The 21072-nt window shown below is 41.9% G+C and overlaps 2 protein-coding genes across 2 annotated transcripts; one reads left to right on the top strand and one right to left on the bottom strand.

Annotated features, from left to right (window-relative positions):
* Positions 1 to 6407: 6407 nt before the first annotated feature.
* On the bottom strand, positions 6408 to 15838 carry LOC124302894 (uncharacterized). Its single transcript, XM_046759463.1, has 25 exons — positions 15340 to 15838; positions 13978 to 14133; positions 13655 to 13857; positions 13230 to 13413; positions 12829 to 13155; positions 12617 to 12754; positions 12398 to 12532; positions 12186 to 12320; positions 11859 to 11968; positions 11640 to 11796; positions 11327 to 11553; positions 10995 to 11248; positions 10700 to 10892; positions 10423 to 10510; positions 10206 to 10282; positions 9990 to 10124; positions 9765 to 9911; positions 9491 to 9688; positions 9219 to 9415; positions 9034 to 9140; positions 8713 to 8927; positions 8501 to 8635; positions 8245 to 8399; positions 7544 to 7679; positions 6408 to 7205 (listed from the first exon to the last, which is right to left on the bottom strand). Exons 1-25 carry the CDS (start codon positions 15566 to 15568, stop codon positions 7131 to 7133), a joined length of 4113 nt encoding a protein of 1370 aa, XP_046615419.1. The 5' UTR covers positions 15569 to 15838; the 3' UTR covers positions 6408 to 7130.
* A 2185-nt stretch (positions 15839 to 18023) lies between these two features.
* LOC124301753 (cuticle protein 18.7-like) lies at positions 18024 to 19240 on the top strand. The gene is made up of 2 exons (XM_046757137.1): positions 18024 to 18166; positions 18638 to 19240. The coding sequence occupies exons 1-2, from the start codon at positions 18155 to 18157 to the stop codon at positions 19160 to 19162; spliced, it is 537 nt and encodes a 178-aa protein (XP_046613093.1). The 5' UTR covers positions 18024 to 18154; the 3' UTR covers positions 19163 to 19240.
* The last annotated feature ends 1832 nt before the right edge of the window (positions 19241 to 21072 follow it).

The raw sequence follows: 21072 nt of genomic DNA, 5'->3' as shown, positions 1-21072 counted from the left end.
CCTTTTTGAAAAGTGCTGGAATGAGTTCTCCGTGGCACTATTCCGACGTAATTTTGCGAGAGAAAACGATCGGGCGCAGTCCGAATACGCTCCGAGCAACTGGACAAAAGTTACAGCCTGAAAACGAGAACTTGATTTTTCGACATTTTTTCTCTGGTGCTCTTTGCATCGTATTTTCTCTGCTGTTGGTCCTACGCTCTTTTCGCTGCGTTTTCTGAGTTCCTGAGGGTCCAGTGAGTCAGGAGGAGGTCATTTGAATCGGATCCGAGACCAAAAATTTTCGGCTCCAAAAATGAAGAAAAAAGTAAGGCTAACCCCTTTGCATTTTTTGCGAAAATTTTCGCCTTTTTGAAAAGTGCTGGAATGAGTTCTCCGTGGCACTATTCCGACGTAATTTTGCGAGAGAAAACGATCGGGCGCAGTCCGAATACGCTCCGAGCAACTGGACAAAAGTTACAGCCTGAAAACGAGAACTTGATTTTTCGACATTTTTTCTCTGGTGCTCTTTGCATCATATTTTCTCTGCTGTTGGTCCTACGCTCTTTTCGCTGCGTTTTCTGAGTTCCTGAGGGTCCAGTGAGTCAGGAGGAGGTCATTTGAATCGGATCCGAGACCAAAAATTTTCGGCTCCAAAAATGAAGAAAAAAGTAAGGCTAACCCCTTTGCATTTTTTGCGAAAATTTTCGCCTTTTTGAAAAGTGCTGGAATGAGTTCTCCGTGGCACTAGTCCGACGTAATTTTGCGAGAGAAAACGATCGGGCGCAGTCCGAATACGCTCCGAGCAACTGGACAAAAGTTACAGCCTGAAAACGAGAACTTGATTTTTCGACATTTTTTCTCTGGTGCTCTTTGCATCATATTTTCTCTGCTGTTGGTCCTACGCTCTTTTCGCTGCGTTTTCTGAGTTCCTGAGGGTCCAGTGAGTCAGGAGGAGGTCATTTGAATCGGATCCGAGACCAAAAATTTTCGGCTCCAAAAATGAAGAAAAAAGTAAGGCTAACCCCTTTGCATTTTTTGCGAAAATTTTCGCCTTTTTGAAAAGTGCTGGAATGAGTTCTCCGTGGCACTATTCCGACGTAATTTTGCGAGAGAAAACGATCGGGCGCAGTCCGAATACGCTCCGAGCAACTGGACAAAAGTTACAGCCTGAAAACGAGAACTTGATTTTTCGACATTTTTTCTCTGGTGCTCTTTGCATCGTATTTTCTCTGCTGTTGGTCCTACGCTCTTTTCGCTGCGTTTTCTGAGTTCCTGAGGGTCCAGTGAGTCAGGAGGAGGTCATTTGAATCGGATCCGAGACCAAAAATTTTCGGCTCCAAAAATGAAGAAAAAAGTAAGGCTAACCCCTTTGCATTTTTTGCGAAAATTTTCGCCTTTTTGAAAAGTGCTGGAATGAGTTCTCCGTGGCACTATTCCGACGTAATTTTGCGAGAGAAAACGATCGGGCGCAGTCCGAATACGCTCCGAGCAACTGGACAAAAGTTACAGCCTGAAAACGAGAACTTGATTTTTCGACATTTTTTCTCTGGTGCTCTTTGCATCGTATTTTCTCTGCTGTTGGTCCTACGCTCTTTTCGCTGCGTTTTCTGAGTTCCTGAGGGTCCAGTGAGTCAGGAGGAGGTCATTTGAATCGGATCCGAGACCAAAAATTTTCGGCTCCAAAAATGAAGAAAAAAGTAAGGCTAACCCCTTTGCTTTTTTTGCGAAAATTTTCGCCTTTTTGAAAAGTGCTGGAATGAGTTCTCCGTGGCACTATTCCGACGTAATTTTGCGAGAGAAAACGATCGGGCGCAGTCCGAATACGCTCCGAGCAACTGGACAAAAGTTACAGCCTGAAAACGAGAACTTGATTTTTCGACATTTTTTCTCTGGTGCTCTTTGCATCGTATTTTCTCTGCTGTTGGTCCTACGCTCTTTTCGCTGCGTTTTCTGAGTTCCTGAGGGTCCAGTGAGTCAGGAGGAGGTCATTTGAATCGGATCCGAGACCAAAAATTTTCGGCTCCAAAAATGAAGAAAAAAGTAAGGCTAACCCCTTTGCTTTTTTTGCGAAAATTTTCGCCTTTTTGAAAAGTGCTGGAATGAGTTCTCCGTGGCACTATTCCGACGTAATTTTGCGAGAGAAAACGATCGGGCGCAGTCCGAATACGCTCCGAGCAACTGGACAAAAGTTACAGCCTGAAAACGAGAACTTGATTTTTCGACATTTTTTCTCTGGTGCTCTTTGCATCGTATTTTCTCTGCTGTTGGTCCTACGCTCTTTTCGCTGCGTTTTCTGAGTTCCTGAGGGTCCAGTGAGTCAGGAGGAGGTCATTTGAATCGGATCCGAGACCAAAAATTTTCGGCTCCAAAAATGAAGAAAAAAGTAAGGCTAACCCCTTTGCTTTTTTTGCGAAAATTTTCGCCTTTTTGAAAAGTGCTGGAATGAGTTCTCCGTGGCACTATTCCGACGTAATTTTGCGAGAGAAAACGATCGGGCGCAGTCCGAATACGCTCCGAGCAACTGGACAAAAGTTACAGCCTGAAAACGAGAACTTGATTTTTCGACATTTTTTCTCTGGTGCTCTTTGCATCGTATTTTCTCTGCTGTTGGTCCTACGCTCTTTTCGCTGCGTTTTCTGAGTTCCTGAGGGTCCAGTGAGTCAGGAGGAGGTCATTTGAATCGGATCCGAGACCAAAAATTTTCGGCTCCAAAAATGAAGAAAAAAGTAAGGCTAACCCCTTTGCATTTTTTGCGAAAATTTTCGCCTTTTTGAAAAGTGCTGGAATGAGTTCTCCGTGGCACTATTCCGACGTAATTTTGCGAGAGAAAACGATCGGGCGCAGTCCGAATACGCTCCGAGCAACTGGACAAAAGTTACAGCCTGAAAACGAGAACTTGATTTTTCGACATTTTTTCTCTGGTGCTCTTTGCATCATATTTTCTCTGCTGTTGGTCCTACGCTCTTTTCGCTGCGTTTTCTGAGTTCCTGAGGGTCCAGTGAGTCAGGAGGAGATCATTTGAATCGGATCCGAGACCAAAAATTTTCGGCTCCAAAAATGAAGAAAAAAGTAAGGCTAACCCCTTTGCATTTTTTGCGAAAATTTTCGCCTTTTTGAAAAGTGCTGGAATGAGTTCTCCGTGGCACTATTCCGACGTAATTTTGCGAGAGAAAACGATCGGGCGCAGTCCGAATACGCTCCGAGCAACTGGACAAAAGTTACAGCCTGAAAACGAGAACTTGATTTTTCGACATTTTTTCTCTGGTGCTCTTTGCATCATATTTTCTCTGCTGTTGGTCCTACGCTCTTTTCGCTGCGTTTTCTGAGTTCCTGAGGGTCCAGTGAGTCAGGAGGAGGTCATTTGAATCGGATCCGAGACCAAAAATTTTCGGCTCCAAAAATGAAGAAAAAAGTAAGGCTAACCCCTTTGCATTTTTTGCGAAAATTTTCGCCTTTTTGAAAAGTGCTGGAATGAGTTCTCCGTGGCACTATTCCGACGTAATTTTGCGAGAGAAAACGATCGGGCGCAGTCCGAATACGCTCCGAGCAACTGGACAAAAGTTACAGCCTGAAAACGAGAACTTGATTTTTCGACATTTTTTCTCTGGTGCTCTTTGCATCGTATTTTCTCTGCTGTTGGTCCTACGCTCTTTTCGCTGCGTTTTCTGAGTTCCTGAGGGTCCAGTGAGTCAGGAGGAGGTCATTTGAATCGGATCCGAGACCAAAAATTTTCGGCTCCAAAAATGAAGAAAAAAGTAAGGCTAACCCCTTTGCATTTTTTGCGAAAATTTTCGCCTTTTTGAAAAGTGCTGGAATGAGTTCTCCGTGGCACTATTCCGACGTAATTTTGCGAGAGAAAACGATCGGGCGCAGTCCGAATACGCTCCGAGCAACTGGACAAAAGTTACAGCCTGAAAACGAGAACTTGATTTTTCGACATTTTTTCTCTGGTGCTCTTTGCATCGTATTTTCTCTGCTGTTGGTCCTACGCTCTTTTCGCTGCGTTTTCTGAGTTCCTGAGGGTCCAGTGAGTCAGGAGGAGGTCATTTGAATCGGATCCGAGACCAAAAATTTTCGGCTCCAAAAATGAAGAAAAAAGTAAGGCTAACCCCTTTGCTTTTTTTGCGAAAATTTTCGCCTTTTTGAAAAGTGCTGGAATGAGTTCTCCGTGGCACTATTCCGACGTAATTTTGCGAGAGAAAACGATCGGGCGCAGTCCGAATACGCTCCGAGCAACTGGACAAAAGTTACAGCCTGAAAACGAGAACTTGATTTTTCGACATTTTTTCTCTGGTGCTCTTTGCATCGTATTTTCTCTGCTGTTGGTCCTACGCTCTTTTCGCTGCGTTTTCTGAGTTCCTGAGGGTCCAGTGAGTCAGGAGGAGGTCATTTGAATCGGATCCGAGACCAAAAATTTTCGGCTCCAAAAATGAAGAAAAAAGTAAGGCTAACCCCTTTGCTTTTTTTGCGAAAATTTTCGCCTTTTTGAAAAGTGCTGGAATGAGTTCTCCGTGGCACTATTCCGACGTAATTTTGCGAGAGAAAACGATCGGGCGCAGTCCGAATACGCTCCGAGCAACTGGACAAAAGTTACAGCCTGAAAACGAGAACTTGATTTTTCGACATTTTTTCTCTGGTGCTCTTTGCATCGTATTTTCTCTGCTGTTGGTCCTACGCTCTTTTCGCTGCGTTTTCTGAGTTCCTGAGGGTCCAGTGAGTCAGGAGGAGGTCATTTGAATCGGATCCGAGACCAAAAATTTTCGGCTCCAAAAATGAAGAAAAAAGTAAACCTAACCCCTTTGCATTTTTTGCGAAAATTTTCGCCTTTTTGAAAAGTGCTGGAATGAGTTCTCCGTGGCACTATTCCGACGTAATTTTGCGAGAGAAAACGATCGGGCGCAGTCCGAATACGCTCCGAGCAACTGGACAAAAGTTACAGCCTGAAAACGAGAACTTGATTTTTCGACATTTTTTCTCTGGTGCTCTTTGCATCGTATTTTCTCTGCTGTTGGTCCTACGCTCTTTTCGCTGCGTTTTCTGAGTTCCTGAGGGTCCAGTGAGTCAGGAGGAGGTCATTTGAATCGGATCCGAGACCAAAAATTTTCGGCTCCAAAAATGAAGAAAAAAGTAAGGCTAACCCCTTTGCATTTTTTGCGAAAATTTTCGCCTTTTTGAAAAGTGCTGGAATGAGTACTCCGTGGCACTATTCCGACGTAATTTTGCGAGAGAAAACGATCGGGCGCAGTCCGAATACGCTCCGAGCAACTGGACAAAAGTTACAGCCTGAAAACGAGAACTTGATTTTTCGACATTTTTTCTCTGGTGCTCTTTGCATCGTATTTTCTCTGCTGTTGGTCCTACGCTCTTTTCGCTGCGTTTTCTGAGTTCCTGAGGGTCCAGTGAGTCAGGAGGAGGTCATTTGAATCGGATCCGAGACCAAAAATTTTCGGCTCCAAAAATGAAGAAAAAAGTAAGGCTAACCCCTTTGCATTTTTTGCGAAAATTTTCGCCTTTTTGAAAAGTGCTGGAATGAGTTCTCCGTGGCACTATTCCGACGTAATTTTGCGAGAGAAAACGATCGGGCGCAGTCCGAATACGCTCCGAGCAACTGGACAAAAGTTACAGCCTGAAAACGAGAACTTGATTTTTCGACATTTTTTCTCTGGTGCTCTTTGCATCATATTTTCTCTGCTGTTGGTCCTACGCTCTTTTCGCTGCGTTTTCTGAGTTCCTGAGGGTCCAGTGAGTCAGGAGGAGGTCATTTGAATCGGATCCGAGACCAAAAATTTTCGGCTCCAAAAATGAAGAAAAAAGTAAGGCTAACCCCTTTGCATTTTTTGCGAAAATTTTCGCCTTTTTGAAAAGTGCTGGAATGAGTTCTCCGTGGCACTATTCCGACGTAATTTTGCGAGAGACAACGATCGGGCGCAGTCCGAATACGCTCCGAGCAACTGGACAAAAGTTACAGCCTGAAAACGAGAACTTGATTTTTCGACATTTTTAATAGTGGGTATATGTGACCTCCGATTTCTTGTGACAAAAATTATAGTACAACCACCGAACCGATTTTCATGAAAATCGTACAGGACACTGTTTTTACTCCAAAGATGTGCAAAGTTTGAAGTATTAAATTAATATAGATAGAAGAAGCAGAAAAGGAAAACCAAACTACACCATTGGTTCCTGAATACTATATTCAGACAAACTAGCACTGTAGGATCGTGCCTCACGCAAAATGCGATAAGCATTTTGGCTAGAACGGGCTACTTAGTTCTCAGCTCTCCCTGTCCTACTCAGCTTTCAACGGACTCTGTTGATTGATTGGTGTAAAACATTTTTTCTCTCCACATAACGGCGAGCAAACCCTATATTATCACGCGAACCAGCTGAGGATATCAATGTTCATTACCATTTATTATGTATCTTCTTTTTATTCAAGGGAACAAAATTCTTATTGTGTTACGTCGTAATAATACGTACATATTCATTCATTTAACAGGTTTGTGAATTTTTCTTTTCTAAAAGTTGACACACTTTATTGTTACTGTTCGTGATAGTAGTCTTTAATATAATAAAATACGACATTCATGTGATATACACTATGTCACATTCAGCAGATTCAGATGACACAGTTGTTGAATGGATTTTAGTTGTAAACTACAGGCTAAATGACATAAAACTATCTATATATAAAGTTTTAACTATTTAATTGGGTAAAAAAAAATGATGACTACTCTACTACTGATACTATGCGTATGTACAGTGGGGTTATCAAAGTAAAAAATATGCTTACAGAGTGACGTGAATTTATGATATTACTCCGTCAAAACAGACGAAAATATTTAATTATTTTACAACAATTATTCGAAAAACAAATATCTATATGTATACGAATATATGAATTAAATTTTTTTAACGTAATACGTAAAAACGGAGCTTATACTCTAAAGTAGCCTAAAACTATATGTATCATGTGAAAATATTCATAAATTTTTTTTATTGCAGACTCGTATTGTTATTTATTACCCTAAAGTTAGAAAATCACACATGACAAAATATCAGTGGTTAAGATGAGACGTATAATCCCTCGATGAGTCATATTTTCCGTTTAGGCAGTGTTGCACTAGTCCGAGAGCTTCGCGTCCATCTAGTTATGATAAATTATCGTAAATCTTGAAGCTGGCGTTAAATTCCAGAGCCGCGTCGTAGAGATACTCGAACTGCCACTAAAACAATTCGAAGTAAAGTCCTTATTAAATGGTAATGTTTCCCTAGTTTTCACACTGTTCGTCGAGATATTCGCACTCTTCTGCAATGCAAGATCGAACTTAGTGTATATATATTATCTGCACACAGTTGCCAGTTCTGAATTTACTTTCGTTTGTTGGTTTTTGTGTCACAACATTATCCTTACGAATCATTCAATTGATATTTCTCCAAGCGATACGAGGCAGTAAGTAAGTAAGTAAGGGAGGATACTAAGCGATTATCTCATCAACTTCCAGATTAGTAATGGCAATCAATTCATGAGTTTTTGCGAATACGAATTTCAAATGCAACTCACCTGCGCCACTACGAACTCTTGTCTTGATCGCCGCACTGCGTGAACAGCCAAAATGACGTCGCAATCCTGTTCAACTTTCATCCTTTCGAGCATAAAACTCAGTGCCAGGTACAGGCCACATCCCGTGAGGCCATCGCTGTAAAGAAATTGATGAACTGAAGCATCAACAACAACAACAACAACTACAAACTTTATTGTAGGAATCTATTTTTCGGTATTTCACAAACATACGTCATAAACGTTGCGAAAAAATTAATCAACTACGACTGTCAGTTCCCTCACGAGAAATTCACGATTCTGACACTTCAAGTGTGGTTTCCAAACTGGGATACCCCTTTAAGATATTCGATAAAGACACTTGCATGCGCACAAGGGACAAGAAAAACTTCAAAAAAAATCCTTGCCCAGGTGTAGCCCAACCAAGTTTAAACCTGAGTTTGCCGATTCGACCCCTGGACGACATGACTCGCCTTGCCATTTTTGCGAATTGTCGCTCATGGTCCTTATCGACACGCTGGGGCTTTGAACTCAAGTCTTTCTGTTCCACAGTCCCGCAAGCTACGCGTTACGCTACTGAGCAGTAGATGTGAAAAATAGTGAGCGTCCAAAATCATTTGGTTTCCAGAAACGCTCCAACACCAATTCAACTTCCAACCCTCTAATTCGACATACATTTTTTCAATAAACAAAAATCAACTCACTAGCAAAGAACGAGCGTGGGTCCTTCTGGGCGCACAATGTTTTCCGAAGCTTCCCATAGGTCTACCAACGCCTTGGGTGGAGGTGGACTAGCACCTGCTTCAGTGCTCCAATCGTTGCAGGTCAAGACGGTAATTTTTTTTTTTGTTGCTGGTTCCTGCGAAAGAGTTAAGGACTCAAAACAGACATGCCTCACGCATAGAAAAATGAACACAGTCAATCCTGCGCCTGTTGATTCAGCGAAACATTTATTCTCACCTCCGAATTGTCGGTCAGCAGTAGCTGGTTCACCGTAAAACAGCCATCGGTTTCCAAGTTCGATTTATTTTCTACCTTGACGTAAGGTAATGGGATGATCGCACTTGTTTTTTCGGGTATGACGTTACAGCATGACTAAAAGTGACATTGTTTATTAATGATAAGTACAGGAGTACTCGCACGTTCAGAAAATTGTTTGCTTGTGTACTCACTTCGTCTTCCAAATTGGGACGTTGCAGTATTACGATAAGTTCGATGTTATTCTCGACAATCAACCTCCACAAGTCACTACGCGTTGTGGGTAGTGGCAACTGGGAAGCTATGTATTGTTTTTTTGTCCTGACTCCGTCGATGCTAACTGCACTGATGTAATCGCTGGTGTTGTCATTTGATGGACACTTCTGCAGCGTCACCAACGAAGGACCAACTACAAAACGCATATTATTGAATAAAAAAAAAACTCGTTTTTTAATTTTTATAGAATTTTCAGAGGTCGCCAACAGTCGGCTTGACAACCTCACGCATCGTCTAACCTGGCGTGAATCTAGGAAATCTATTTTTTTTTATGTTCTCAGGAAGTGGAGGTCTCAGCGGTTCCAATGGTCGCATAGCTTTATCCATCCAGGCGCATTCCTCGAGTCTGTAATAAGAGTCAAGTGTAATTGGAACAGTAATGCAATAATTCAAATTAAGCCTCCCCGAAGTTCACCTCCCTCACCGTTTCATAAAAACTGGTAAATCCTTTTTCATTTCGTTAATTTTTTCCGGGGTAATGTCACGGCACAAAACGGCTGACGGTAGTAGAATCAGGCACTGAGTAGGAACCAAGTGCGCCATCACGTACTGCGAAAAGCTCTCCAACATGTCGGCACGAGCGTCGTACATAATTTTGGCTTGAGCAAAGACGTCCACCGTCTGGAAAGGTAGAATGATCACGATTGAGCCATAACCCCATCTCATTGGCATTCGAAGCCAGCGAAATATACTCACCCCTTCAGCGGCTAGGTGCCGGAGGCTGATGTCGCACAGAATAATAGTTCCGGTTCGCCCTGTGCCGGAGCTGCAATGTACAACTATCGGTCCCAGTCCTGGGGGGATTGATAAGACCTTGTTCAGATACTCGATTACGGAATGCGAATAAGTGGGAACTCCGTGTTCCGGCCAGGTCGTGTACTGGAGATGATCAATCTGCAAGGAAGCAGAATCGAGCCAGAGTCAAAATGCGATCGTCGATCGACCATACACAGTCTCGTTGGGTCCCAACCTTACGCATTTCCGTTTCGCAATGCTTCGTAACGTTGAAGGTCCTGTAGGTGTAATCGGCGAACACATCTTGGGTTAGATTCGAGACGACAATTTCATCGTACTCCATCTCACCCCCGACCTCTGGCCAATACTGCTCGCACATTTTCTGCAGAATCAGATAACTGAGTCTCGTGACATCCGGACCCGGTTTGAACTAATCACGTTATTTCAGTCGTACTTATACCTTTCCATTCTCCATCACGCCCACCAGCATGCATATGACGCGAACCTCTTCCTGCCAAATCATTCTCCAAAAGTCATTCACCGTTTCCGTTGTCGGCCCCTGCGTTGCGATGTATGCCTTTTGCTTTGTGTATCCCTAGAAGAAATAGAACGATTAGTTGCGGGCATTCTACGTATGGTTGCAGCGGAATGATCGTCCGTTGATCGATCGTCTCACCGGAACGTAGTTGGCGTTGATGTAGTCGGAGTTACTGTCGTCGCAATCTCTAGACAACATGACTCGAGTCTTGTCATCTGAAAGCAAAAATCCCATCGTACTTACACTAGGAAACATAAATACCGATGATTGGTGCGGAGCTCTTTGGTCTCTCCGATTGTTGGTAGAAATCTTTGAGGGACGGGGGCATCGCAATCACTTTAAGTATCATACGTACACGCTATCAATTTTCTGTATCTATTCTTTTCCTTATTCTGCGGCAACCTCCCATACTCGCACGAATGTCTCAGACCTTTTGGTAGAAGCTGGGAAGAAATGAAAATTTCAGATAATGTTAAACCACTTACTGACTTACTGACTGTAACAGGAGACATAGCTTGCGATTTCGATGTACTATATGAATTGATTCCAGACTCGGAGACCCACAAGCTAATTACAATAACCTAACGATCTGGACGAACAAATAATAATTCAAAGAGTAAATATTTATTTACGTTGTATTGCTGCTGAAGTTTTCCGTCCTCTGCGGCTCTTCTTACGTCATTTTCAAACTTTTTGAGTCTCTCCGAGTATGCAGTATCGCTGAAGATTGACACGTCAGATTTGTTAGTGATCGAAAATGTTTCACTAACAAGTTGAGCCATGGTGACTGACGTTTCGTTACTTAGTAAGATGCAATGAAATTTCCTGAAATTTTTGTTAATAATCTTAACCTCGTTTTATCTTTCGACGATATCATACCATGAATTGGATTTAGTTTCTTGAATCTTGCACGATCGACAGACATACTTGTAGAAAACGTAGAGCATCACCGCAATGATAATCACCACAATGATAATCCCCACAATTGCAAGTTTAATGATCGACGACACTGATGCCGATCCGAATTCCTTAACCTTGCGGTTCCCACACGCGTAGACCGTATCGCTGAACGAGTCCCGAAAAAATACCCGAACCAGATAAATAGCATCAGGATGCACTGGACAGGCGTGATTGAGGCCTATGGTGATGGAATTCGAGTTCTTGTTTTGTTGAAAATCGTACTATGTGCAGAAATTAATAAAATCTTAAAGGCTGTTCTCCGTATTCAACACTTGAATGTAAGTAATTTTTCCACCCACCATGCAAGCATCTTTCCCGCACTCCGAACTTGCTTCGGTCACGTCCTCCAACGTAGGCAATTTTGAGCTGACCTCGGTTGAATAATTTCTCAACAAGACTAAATAGTTCTTCTCGTCATTTTCTATTGAAGGGAACGTCAGTTTGATGGAATTTTCTTCACGGCCAATCGGCAAATTCTTGGTAAAATTCATATCGCACGGCGGCGTACCTTTCACCTTACGTGAATCTGTCGGTGTATTAAAAAAGTTGAACCAGTGACCTGAAGTCACTAATACCAAGTCCATTATTATATCGGTTTCACAATAAACTTACTGTACGGTATGGTGAAGCTGAGTGCGGGACTTTTTGACTTGTCCAGTGCGACCTGGACCTCGTACCGCATTTCCGGTTTCAGATCTTTGATACACAGTTTTATTTTACCAGAGAAATTTGGATCCATATGAATCGGTGTCCACCCTTCGTTTTCGTTCTGAAAATATCCAGCATTACTCTGAGCAATAAACTGTTACAGGTAGTTTATGTAATAGATACCTTCATTTCGACAGAAATGTTACGATCGTCTACATCATCGAGGATCGTGGAAAAATTCAATATCACCGCAGTTGGATTAGTTGAATTTTCGATATACGGACGTTGCAGTTCTGGAATGTGGAAGAGAAAAATGAGTCGTTAAACGAGGAAACATGTGTTTGGGTTAGTAATTCAACATAAATGTATAGGTACAACGAGCGGATTCAATGATATTGCAACTCTTTGCAAAAGTTCGATCACGCTTTCATTCGAGATTCATCGACGAGAAAACTGTCTTTCCACGTATTTGTACTCAACGTTAGACAACATGAAAATGTGAAAATCTACGTGTCTCGCAGTATCGTCCCACGTAGTGTTGTTTACACCCAGAGAAGCATAGCCCGTTTATTTTACTGCAATTTCTTGGGTCGCATTGATCACAAATATTCTGGCAATTGTATCCATAATGTCCTTCCGTGCATTCTAGAAACATGACATCAGATTAATACCATTCGACTGCAGCTGCAATCCTTGACGAGACTGCGAATTATTTCACCGACCTTCAGTACAGTTGGCACCTTTGCATCCTGGAGGACAGGTGCAGCCACTTGGATTGCAGATACTTGTCCCATTGCATGAGTTAGTGCGGTTGAATGTGCAGAATGGCCCATCCCCTCGGAGACACTGTGCTAAGCCTGGCGAAAACCGTGATTACTTTTCAAGTACGCTGATATTATCCCGATAATTCAACAAAAATCTTCGTCAGACTGTCTACTCACTGCCTAAAGTAATATTTTTAATTGATTTTTCCTGCGTATTGATGTATATGTGTTCGCTGTACGATAATTTTGCGCACGCAAGATCAACATGCCGATGCCTTCCTCGATTAAGCAATTTTGAAGATTTTCTTACAGTGGCTGGAAAAACGGATGACCAGAAGTCCAGGGTGTTAGTGATTTTCATCGTTACATCGAAGGATTATCAGACTCACCTCTTGACTGACAGGTTTTGAAATAACGAGTCGCCCATCGGCCTTGGCCCGTCCCGTTCATTCTGGTTGTCATTTCGACGTGAATTGAACTTTTTGAGAGTAAACCCGAAGACACGTTAAGTATTTCCCATCGCCAGGACAGTGCTTTGCTATCCTTAAAAGGTCCGATTTCTTCGTACTTCGAATTATTGTTTTTATCGGAGAATTTGATTCCAAATGAACAATTAGAGCAAAGGCTCACCAAAAAATACAAGCAAAGATTATCATCAGAGTTATAGAATTTTCTTGTAATCGATGCTTTATTCTCGGTTGTTAGAAAATAAGTGTCTATAACAAAAATGTTTGAGTTAATGCCGACGAAATTGAACCAAATCCTCGTATTCCCACCAATTATCACTCACAATTGTGAAGCAGGAAATCTCCGTCATATGGTAGAATTTCTATAGTATCGAAATTTACTGTAGAATTAAATTTTTCTGTGGTAGAGCCATTCGTAGTCATCAAATAGTACTCGATCACCTCGTGTTTCTTGTCCCACTTAAGAATGCATGATTGCCAGGTGAGTGGGTAAGGGCCGGGCGGAATCTACGGAATGTTTGTCTATCAATTAATTAATTAATGGTAATGATCATGGTTTCTTAAAATTGGCTCGTAATTGAGACATTTTTTCTAATCGTACGCAATTTGTGCTGTGAGTTTCATAAGTTTAAATTCTTTAATTCTCGATATTTATGTCGAAATAAATTCTGTTCACTGTTACGTGACATAAATACATGTACGCTTCTTCTATTTTCGTATGCTCATGTATTTCATTACACATACATACTTCTATGGTATAGTTCGGTGAATTCCGGCAGATCGCTTCATCAGATTTATTCGGCTGTGTATTACCGATTCCTTCCTTTTCTCCTTTTGAACACTTCAGATTGGTTTTTTCAAACACCAAGGTGATATTACCATTTCCACGCCAAGAAAATACTAAGCTATCTGACTCCTGGACTGGCAGCTTTATCGGTAGATTCCGTTTACCTGAATTTCCAAGGATATAAAATAACGAATTAAAGCTGATTCACACGAAACGTAAGAAAATTACGTAATAACAAACATGCCCGAACAACGATGTATTTCTTCTCTCTCTCATGCAACTACCTGTCCAACTGTTGTTGAATGTCAGGTCCATTGGATCATCTATAGAATTTGTAAGTTTCCACTGCGATGCTGCATTCCATACGTAAAGACAGCGGGTCTCACCGGGGACGATGTCGTCGGACCCTTCCTTGCAATTCTTTCGCCTCGGCAGGAATGCTGAGAATGCCCGAGATTCGATAAATGATAAGCCAGTGATACGTGTTTTGTAAGGAAGTGAATGTTTCTCGTAGCTAACGTTGGTGAAAATATTTTTCTAGAAAACTCGAAAATTTCTGTCAATTATTATAAGACACATGCAGAGTTTTGTGGATAAATTTGTCGGAGGTTTTCAGAGAACTTTGACTGAGTTTTCTGAGAATTCTACTACAATTTTCCAAGTTTCTCTTGTAGATTCCATATTTTATTCTTGAAGTCAGTTCCTCTCACAAAAAAAAAAATTCTGAATTTCGCTGAATTCTTTGCAGTTCGTAAAATTTCCCTGTGGATCTCTGCAAGTGTGCAACTCAAAGTCCGTTTTATTTTCGATGAAAAGTATAAATGTCTCTAAAAATCTCTGCATATTTTTGTACAACTTGCATCATTTCTACGAAAAATCCGGCAAATTTTTCGGCCTAATACAAACCGTTTGAACACCGAGTCATGTCTGACGAGATCAAATAGTCCCGCATTCAACACGATCATCAAACTAAAAGCCAACTAACAACGGCCTTTCTATTGGTTGAGAAAACTTGACCATCTCGAATAATACAATAAAATCAGGTAAATCGGGAAAAACTCGACAAACGCAGAGCACTTCAGTTACAGATAAGCCATCAGTATTTGAATATCATCAAAGAATTTACAAAGACTATTAGAAAATTGTGTGAAAAATGACTATCTGAAGTCCACAGAAATTTATTGGAGATATGCAGATGATTTTGTTTAGAATAGGTTCATTAGGATATGATTAACATCGATCATTTTTCAATATTTTCACACAATTTCAATGTGAAAAATGATACAGCTGTTAATAAACATGAGGAGAAGCATTTGCAGGAAATGATAGAAACTGGTAAGAAATCGCACTCTTGCAGTATGAATTTGCTTCAGCAAAGTTGATAATGTTTGGAGATTTTTTAGCAAAATTCAGAGAATTCTAGAGATATGCTGAGAAATTAGTGCCGCGAAGTACAGAGAAATTGGATGAACATTTTGCGGGCTCTTCGAGTCACAATTTCCGTAAAATTCTACATTTCTACCAAATTCTCTCTACTTTTCCTTAATTCCACTAATAGTTTTGAAAATCTCTGAAAATGTACATGGAGTTTAGTAGGAAATTTTTACCGAATTCAGCACAGAAATATTTTCACCAGAGAAACTTACCAGCGTCGCCGTTGCTCTGACAACGACAGTCAGGGAGAGAAAGAGAAGAAGAATTGAAACAGTTCCAAAACAAAATACTCTCGTCATCTTCGGACATGCAAATGACCTGGATTGAATCGTCATTTTTCCAGGGAGTGCGCACCGCGATGAGCTCTGCTAAAATATCCACCACCAGCAACGTGAAACAAAATGCAATTAGTGCTGGGCACACCCTACAGGAGATGATCATTTTGACGAACGGAATCTTTTTCTTGGAAAACTGGAGAAGCCACTTTTCGCAAAGTGATCAAATCATTGAATGCAAGAAAATATCTTTTTTCCACTGTATGAGCTTTTCACTTCACTTTCCTTCGACACCAGACTCAAACAATCATCCGCTACTGAGACGACTTGCGGCGCATTTTAAAGATGGAGGTAAAAGACACTGTCATCGAAGAATGGAATTGCGTGCCGACGTTACTTGATGCAAGAGACGAAAGCAGGAAACCGCGCTGGAAACTCCGGAAGGCGACTTGCTTTGCGTACTGAAAAAACTTTATACCACCTTATGCACCGTTATCTACATTCTTGGTTATCCTTCGTTAAGTGCGGTTTCGTAAGAATTACCCAGACACGCCTTTTGCAGACGATTTCGACGCCGTTCTGAAATGATGGATTGTGTATATTTGATGACTGCATGGTGTACGACTATGTAACGTCGCCAAACGAACCGCAATTAGTGTTATTTCCAACTTTTAACCAGCGGTGTAAGCTCTCCGGCTTGGAAATCTTCGTACAAATACCGATACAGATATGCGAGCAGCCACGCTGCAAATGTGCTGTAAATCATATGAGTCCCAGCTTAAAATTTACGCTTCAGCTTGTGTAAAATTGAAGTTAAAGGGCGAGACTTTGTTATCCGATAGAAACTCGTGCTGACAGGTAGCCACACCACCTGTTTGTGGTTTCACAGAACGCTGTTTGAATTTGCCGCATTGTAAAATACCATGTGACGCGTAAACAGTAACATTGAAATTCAGGAGACTATTCCTGTTTCCTATTGGTAAATTACCTAATTATAAATTTACCCTAAACCATTCGAAGTAATACAGGACAAAGTTTCGCGCAGCAGCGAATGCGCTACCGGAAATTATCTTTCCATGGCGATTCGTGCAATAGGTGCTCATTTTCAAGGTTGGATCTTAATACCCTTGTCATAGACTTACAGATCCATTGTAATAAAGGCTTACGTACCGCGATGATGAAAAAGTGGTATCTTTTCCATTTTTACCGCAGGGTATCCGCAAAAGCCGAGAGTAAAGATGAAAACATATACACATATACGTTGACAGACGTATCGTTCTTATCAGTAGCGAAACTACTCCGCAGTCTGATAAAATCGTCCTGAAAAGCGAGACTACGGTGTTATAGATGTATGAAATGCAGATTTCCTTCATTGCCGTCCGTTTATTATATTGCGGAACTCCGCCGTAGAGAACGCCGGTCTCTGCCAGAGCAACGGCGGTTGTGATGGAAACGCGAATGAGGACCTTCGTTTCGGTACCTGGCTAACTTCCCGCGCTACTGGCTGACTGGATACTCGCTGGAAGACTCGGCATGATTGCGTTGTGACTATCAACGCTGGTCCTTATATATGCAGCTGACAGAACCTGACGGGTTTCCGTGTCCGCCCTCCACCAGTTGTATAATTAATAAATAAAAAAAAGGCAAGAGAAAAAAATTTAACACAGCCTCATGCCTACCGATATTCAAATCGTGGCCGTAGCGTCGATTCAGGAATTGTAAAGTATTATTTTCGTCACAGTTCTTGGCAAGGTGAACGTGCTGTAAAATGAGCGCTGGTGGCCACCGGGACGATCGATCCGCCTGTCTCCTCGGGTGCTGCACGTATCTTGTGCATTGCGTTGCATATCCCGAGGTGTCTCTTACATCTTGATGCAAAAATATCGATCCGCGAAGGATTTCAGTCCGCCAAGCTATACCTACTTTCGCAGTTACCGCAATGATCACCGAAGACCATAAAGTTACCTACCGACGCGACTTATACTTTGATGCAGAATTTATATAATTTGCAGCAGAGTCATCATTGCTCCACTTATGGAAGCAGTCATTCAATGTATATTCGCAATCAACGGCAGAAAGTTACTCAATACTGACTTCTTTTTTTTTTTTTTTAATTCAACTACATGAATAGAGAAGCGCTCGTTATTCGCGATCGGAATACTACAAAAACTGATTGCCAAAGTCATGCCTGCAAGAGTTGTTCCGATTTCTATTTTCTCGTGTCACTCTGCCGACACACAATACCGTGGAATATTTTGTATCCTGCTTCATTTTTATTTCGTTAACTTATAATTTCTTTCTGGATATTTCGATTGACCGCTATTTTCTTGTCGATAAAATATCACACAAGTTTTCCGACTCCGCATTATCAAAATTCGAAAAAATGTACAAAATCGAACATCGTCATCGAGCTTCGTGATTATTTACACAATACAGGCAATCGAACTTATTCCGAGTTATTATTGAATCCTGGATTTTTTTTTCCTTGTACAGGTACAGAGTGTGATTATTTTGGCACAACGCATTATCAAAAAGTGCTCTGATTTGACCGTTTATGTCTAAATGTCAATGTCAAGTGTCGAAATGACAGGTTTATTGGGCGTGGTTTTGCGCGCACATATGATCTCCGCGCAATCCTGATCTGCACTTCTCCTATATAAAGACCGAGTTGCATCGATACTGCACGCCACAATCATTTGCTTTTGCGAGTACTGATCTCAGCAGCGCCAAGCAAAATCCCCTACCAACCACCATGAAGGTCTTCGTAAGTACACGTTTGCAATGCGAATTACGACACGCGTCTAAACGCATCGCAATTCCGAAATTTTTTCTAAAAAAAAATGAGTTTTCAACTTGACCTATTCGTTGTACTGTAATTAAGGGTGAAATCACAATTCTGGTCTAGTATTCGTCATAGAAATAAGACGTATGTAGGTATGAAAGCCTTCGATTTTTATCAATCAAATGAATCAGGCTGCTGCATCAACCCATTTTATCGTACGCACAGTCCTATGCCAGACTTTAAACCGAGGAAACATATTGAGAATAAATTGCATTTTTCTTTGGTTTAAAGAGAAAACAAAAAAAGAATACAATAATATGGATTTTAGAATTTTTCCTTCAAATTACGTTAACTTGTAATTGCGAATCAGAGCGTACACGGAAATTGGTTAAACATGCGGGATTACTATCGGCAAAATTCCCACCAATTCGACTTTCCTCTTTCACTTTCCAGCTCGTCTTTTCCGCCCTCGCCGCCGTCGCTTTGGCCAAGCCCGGCGTTTTCCACGGAGGACTTCCCGTCGCCTACGCTCACGTCGTTCCCGGCGCTCCCATCGGACCCGACGGACGCGTCGTCGACACCCCCGAGGTCGCCGTCGCCAAGGCCGCCCACACCGCCGCCCACATAAACGAGAAGGTCACCCTGGCGAACGAGGCCGTCAAGTCGGCGGACGTCGTCGCCGTCGCTGCTCCCGACGTCGTTTCCGTCTACTCGGCACCCGCGGTTCTTTCCGCCGCGTACGGCGCTCCCGTGGGATACGCTCGCGTCGTTCCCGGCGCTCCCATCGGACCCGACGGACGCGTCGTCGACACCCCCGAAGTCGCCGTCGCCAAGGCCGCGCACACCGCCGCCCACATAAACGAGAAGGTGACCCTGGTGAACGAGGCCGCCAAGAACTTCGCCGCCCCCGCCGTCGTCCCCGCTTACGGCGTTTACCCCGCCGCCCCCGCCCTAGCGTATTCCAAATACGTTTTGTAAGCTCGCGTTTCAACCTGTCCCGGACCCCAAAACCTACTCCCTGATCTTCGCAATGCAATAAATGTAAAAAAATCATAATATTGTGTATTTTATTTATACAACTGGTGTCTGGCTTTTCAGACTTTAAACTTTATCGTAACTGCGGTTTAGTTTTCCTGCTGATAAGACGAAAAGTCCATCCGGATCGTCACGGAGTGTAAAAATACATATCTTGTGGCGATATGATATTCAGCCTCGATTTCCTCGACTGCTAGTCGCTTCTAAAGCGGTTAAAGACTTAGTTCATATTTTCAAGAATTATTTTCCGCCTGTGCCATAAGATTTTGATATCCAGACAATTCATTTGTCACGCTTCTACTTACTAGTTTTAAAAATGACGCTTTCGAGAATATTGCAAACAATCTATGAGCATATCTTCACATCTTCATTTCCGTTCACAAGAAAAGCCTTGGCAATTGCATAGCTGCTGCATAGTTGTCACTTCTGTAAAATTACAGACTCTAACTTAATATTATATTAGAATACGTCGGCAATGTATTAATTGGTATAATTGTATTGTTTTCGCAAACCTCAGACTAGAAATTTAAATCTATGGTTCGATTCGAATCATGCGCACGTTTTTGTACGATCAAAAATTGAAGTATCATACCGTTACGTGATGGCAATCGCGCCCCCCTCTAATTTCCGAAGCTCTACGTCACGTACCGAATGGGGCCTTTCTATCAATGGTATTGAGAGACCATTTATACAATTTTAATACTGAAAAGAATGCTTCGTCATTTTGCCTGCAATGATAAATTTGCAACTGTTGGTTGTATTCATTCGATTTGCAAACTACGATAAATATTTTTGAGTTCCTGTACTTTTTAAGATTATGAATATTGACTAGATGAAATATGGAATCAAGTACGTCCGCAGTCATAGTTCATAGAACGGTGGTATGTAATAAGTGCCAATCAGCACCGCCCAAATCAATTATACAGTGGTGTTGAATTTGATCAAAACACGATGTTTAACCTTTTGGTTCCTTTGACTAACTGTTGGTTGATCTACCTTATCTATTGACAGGGGAAACATTTCGTAACCGTGAGGAATTGAGGACCTGAAAATAAGAACCGTTACGATTGCTCATAGCTTGTAACGCGTTATATGTTTTTAGCTCCAATTACAACTAAATAAGTGCACAATGACCCAAAAAAGTTCTTACAAGGTCCAAGGCATTTTGCAGGTTTCTGCCCTGGATAATCATATAACTGAAAAATATTTAATAGGTGAAAGCTGAATTTGAAAAAAAGCAGACGACCTCAAGCCTACCGTAAACGTTTTTGGGCCACTGTGCATACCCACATGCGCCTGTAGACTTTGCAGAATCAATTGGCGGTGTTTGTTTAACCTGTGCGCTGTGATACCTTTGAACTTATCAACTGACAAAATTTGACAAGACGCTAGAAGTTTAGAAGCGCGTTTTACAAAGTAACTTAGCATATGAATCGAGTCTATCTTGTCCCAGGCTAACTTTAAAAAATGAAAGTAATTAGCCGCGGCTTAGACGATTGCTTTAGTAATCTAGCGCGAGTATCCCCTCCAGAAAGATAAACGGCTTTGATAATCAGATTGAAAAAGTTAACTGGATTAAAAGCATGCTCGCAAGACCGTTCAGCAAATAATGGTAACTGATGTGTCGAATTTCGTATTCGAGCAATCGTTCGAAATCACTTTTTACCAGATGAAAAGTAAAGAGACGAGCTTGTTTCAAACAGACGTATCCATTTCTGTCGTTGTCCCGCATCAACTCTCTCTTGCGAGCTTTTACTTTACATATTTGGAGATAATCCTGCAGAAATTATTACCATGCACCCGCAAAGAATAGCATATCGCACGCACAAGTGCAGCCGGGTACCCAGACCTGC

The sequence above is a fragment of the Neodiprion virginianus genome, chromosome 4 (genome assembly GCF_021901495.1).
Source record: "Neodiprion virginianus isolate iyNeoVirg1 chromosome 4, iyNeoVirg1.1, whole genome shotgun sequence".
NCBI classification, from domain to species: Eukaryota; Metazoa; Arthropoda; class Insecta; order Hymenoptera; family Diprionidae; genus Neodiprion; species Neodiprion virginianus.
This window is presented reverse-complemented; position numbering and strand designations above follow the sequence as displayed.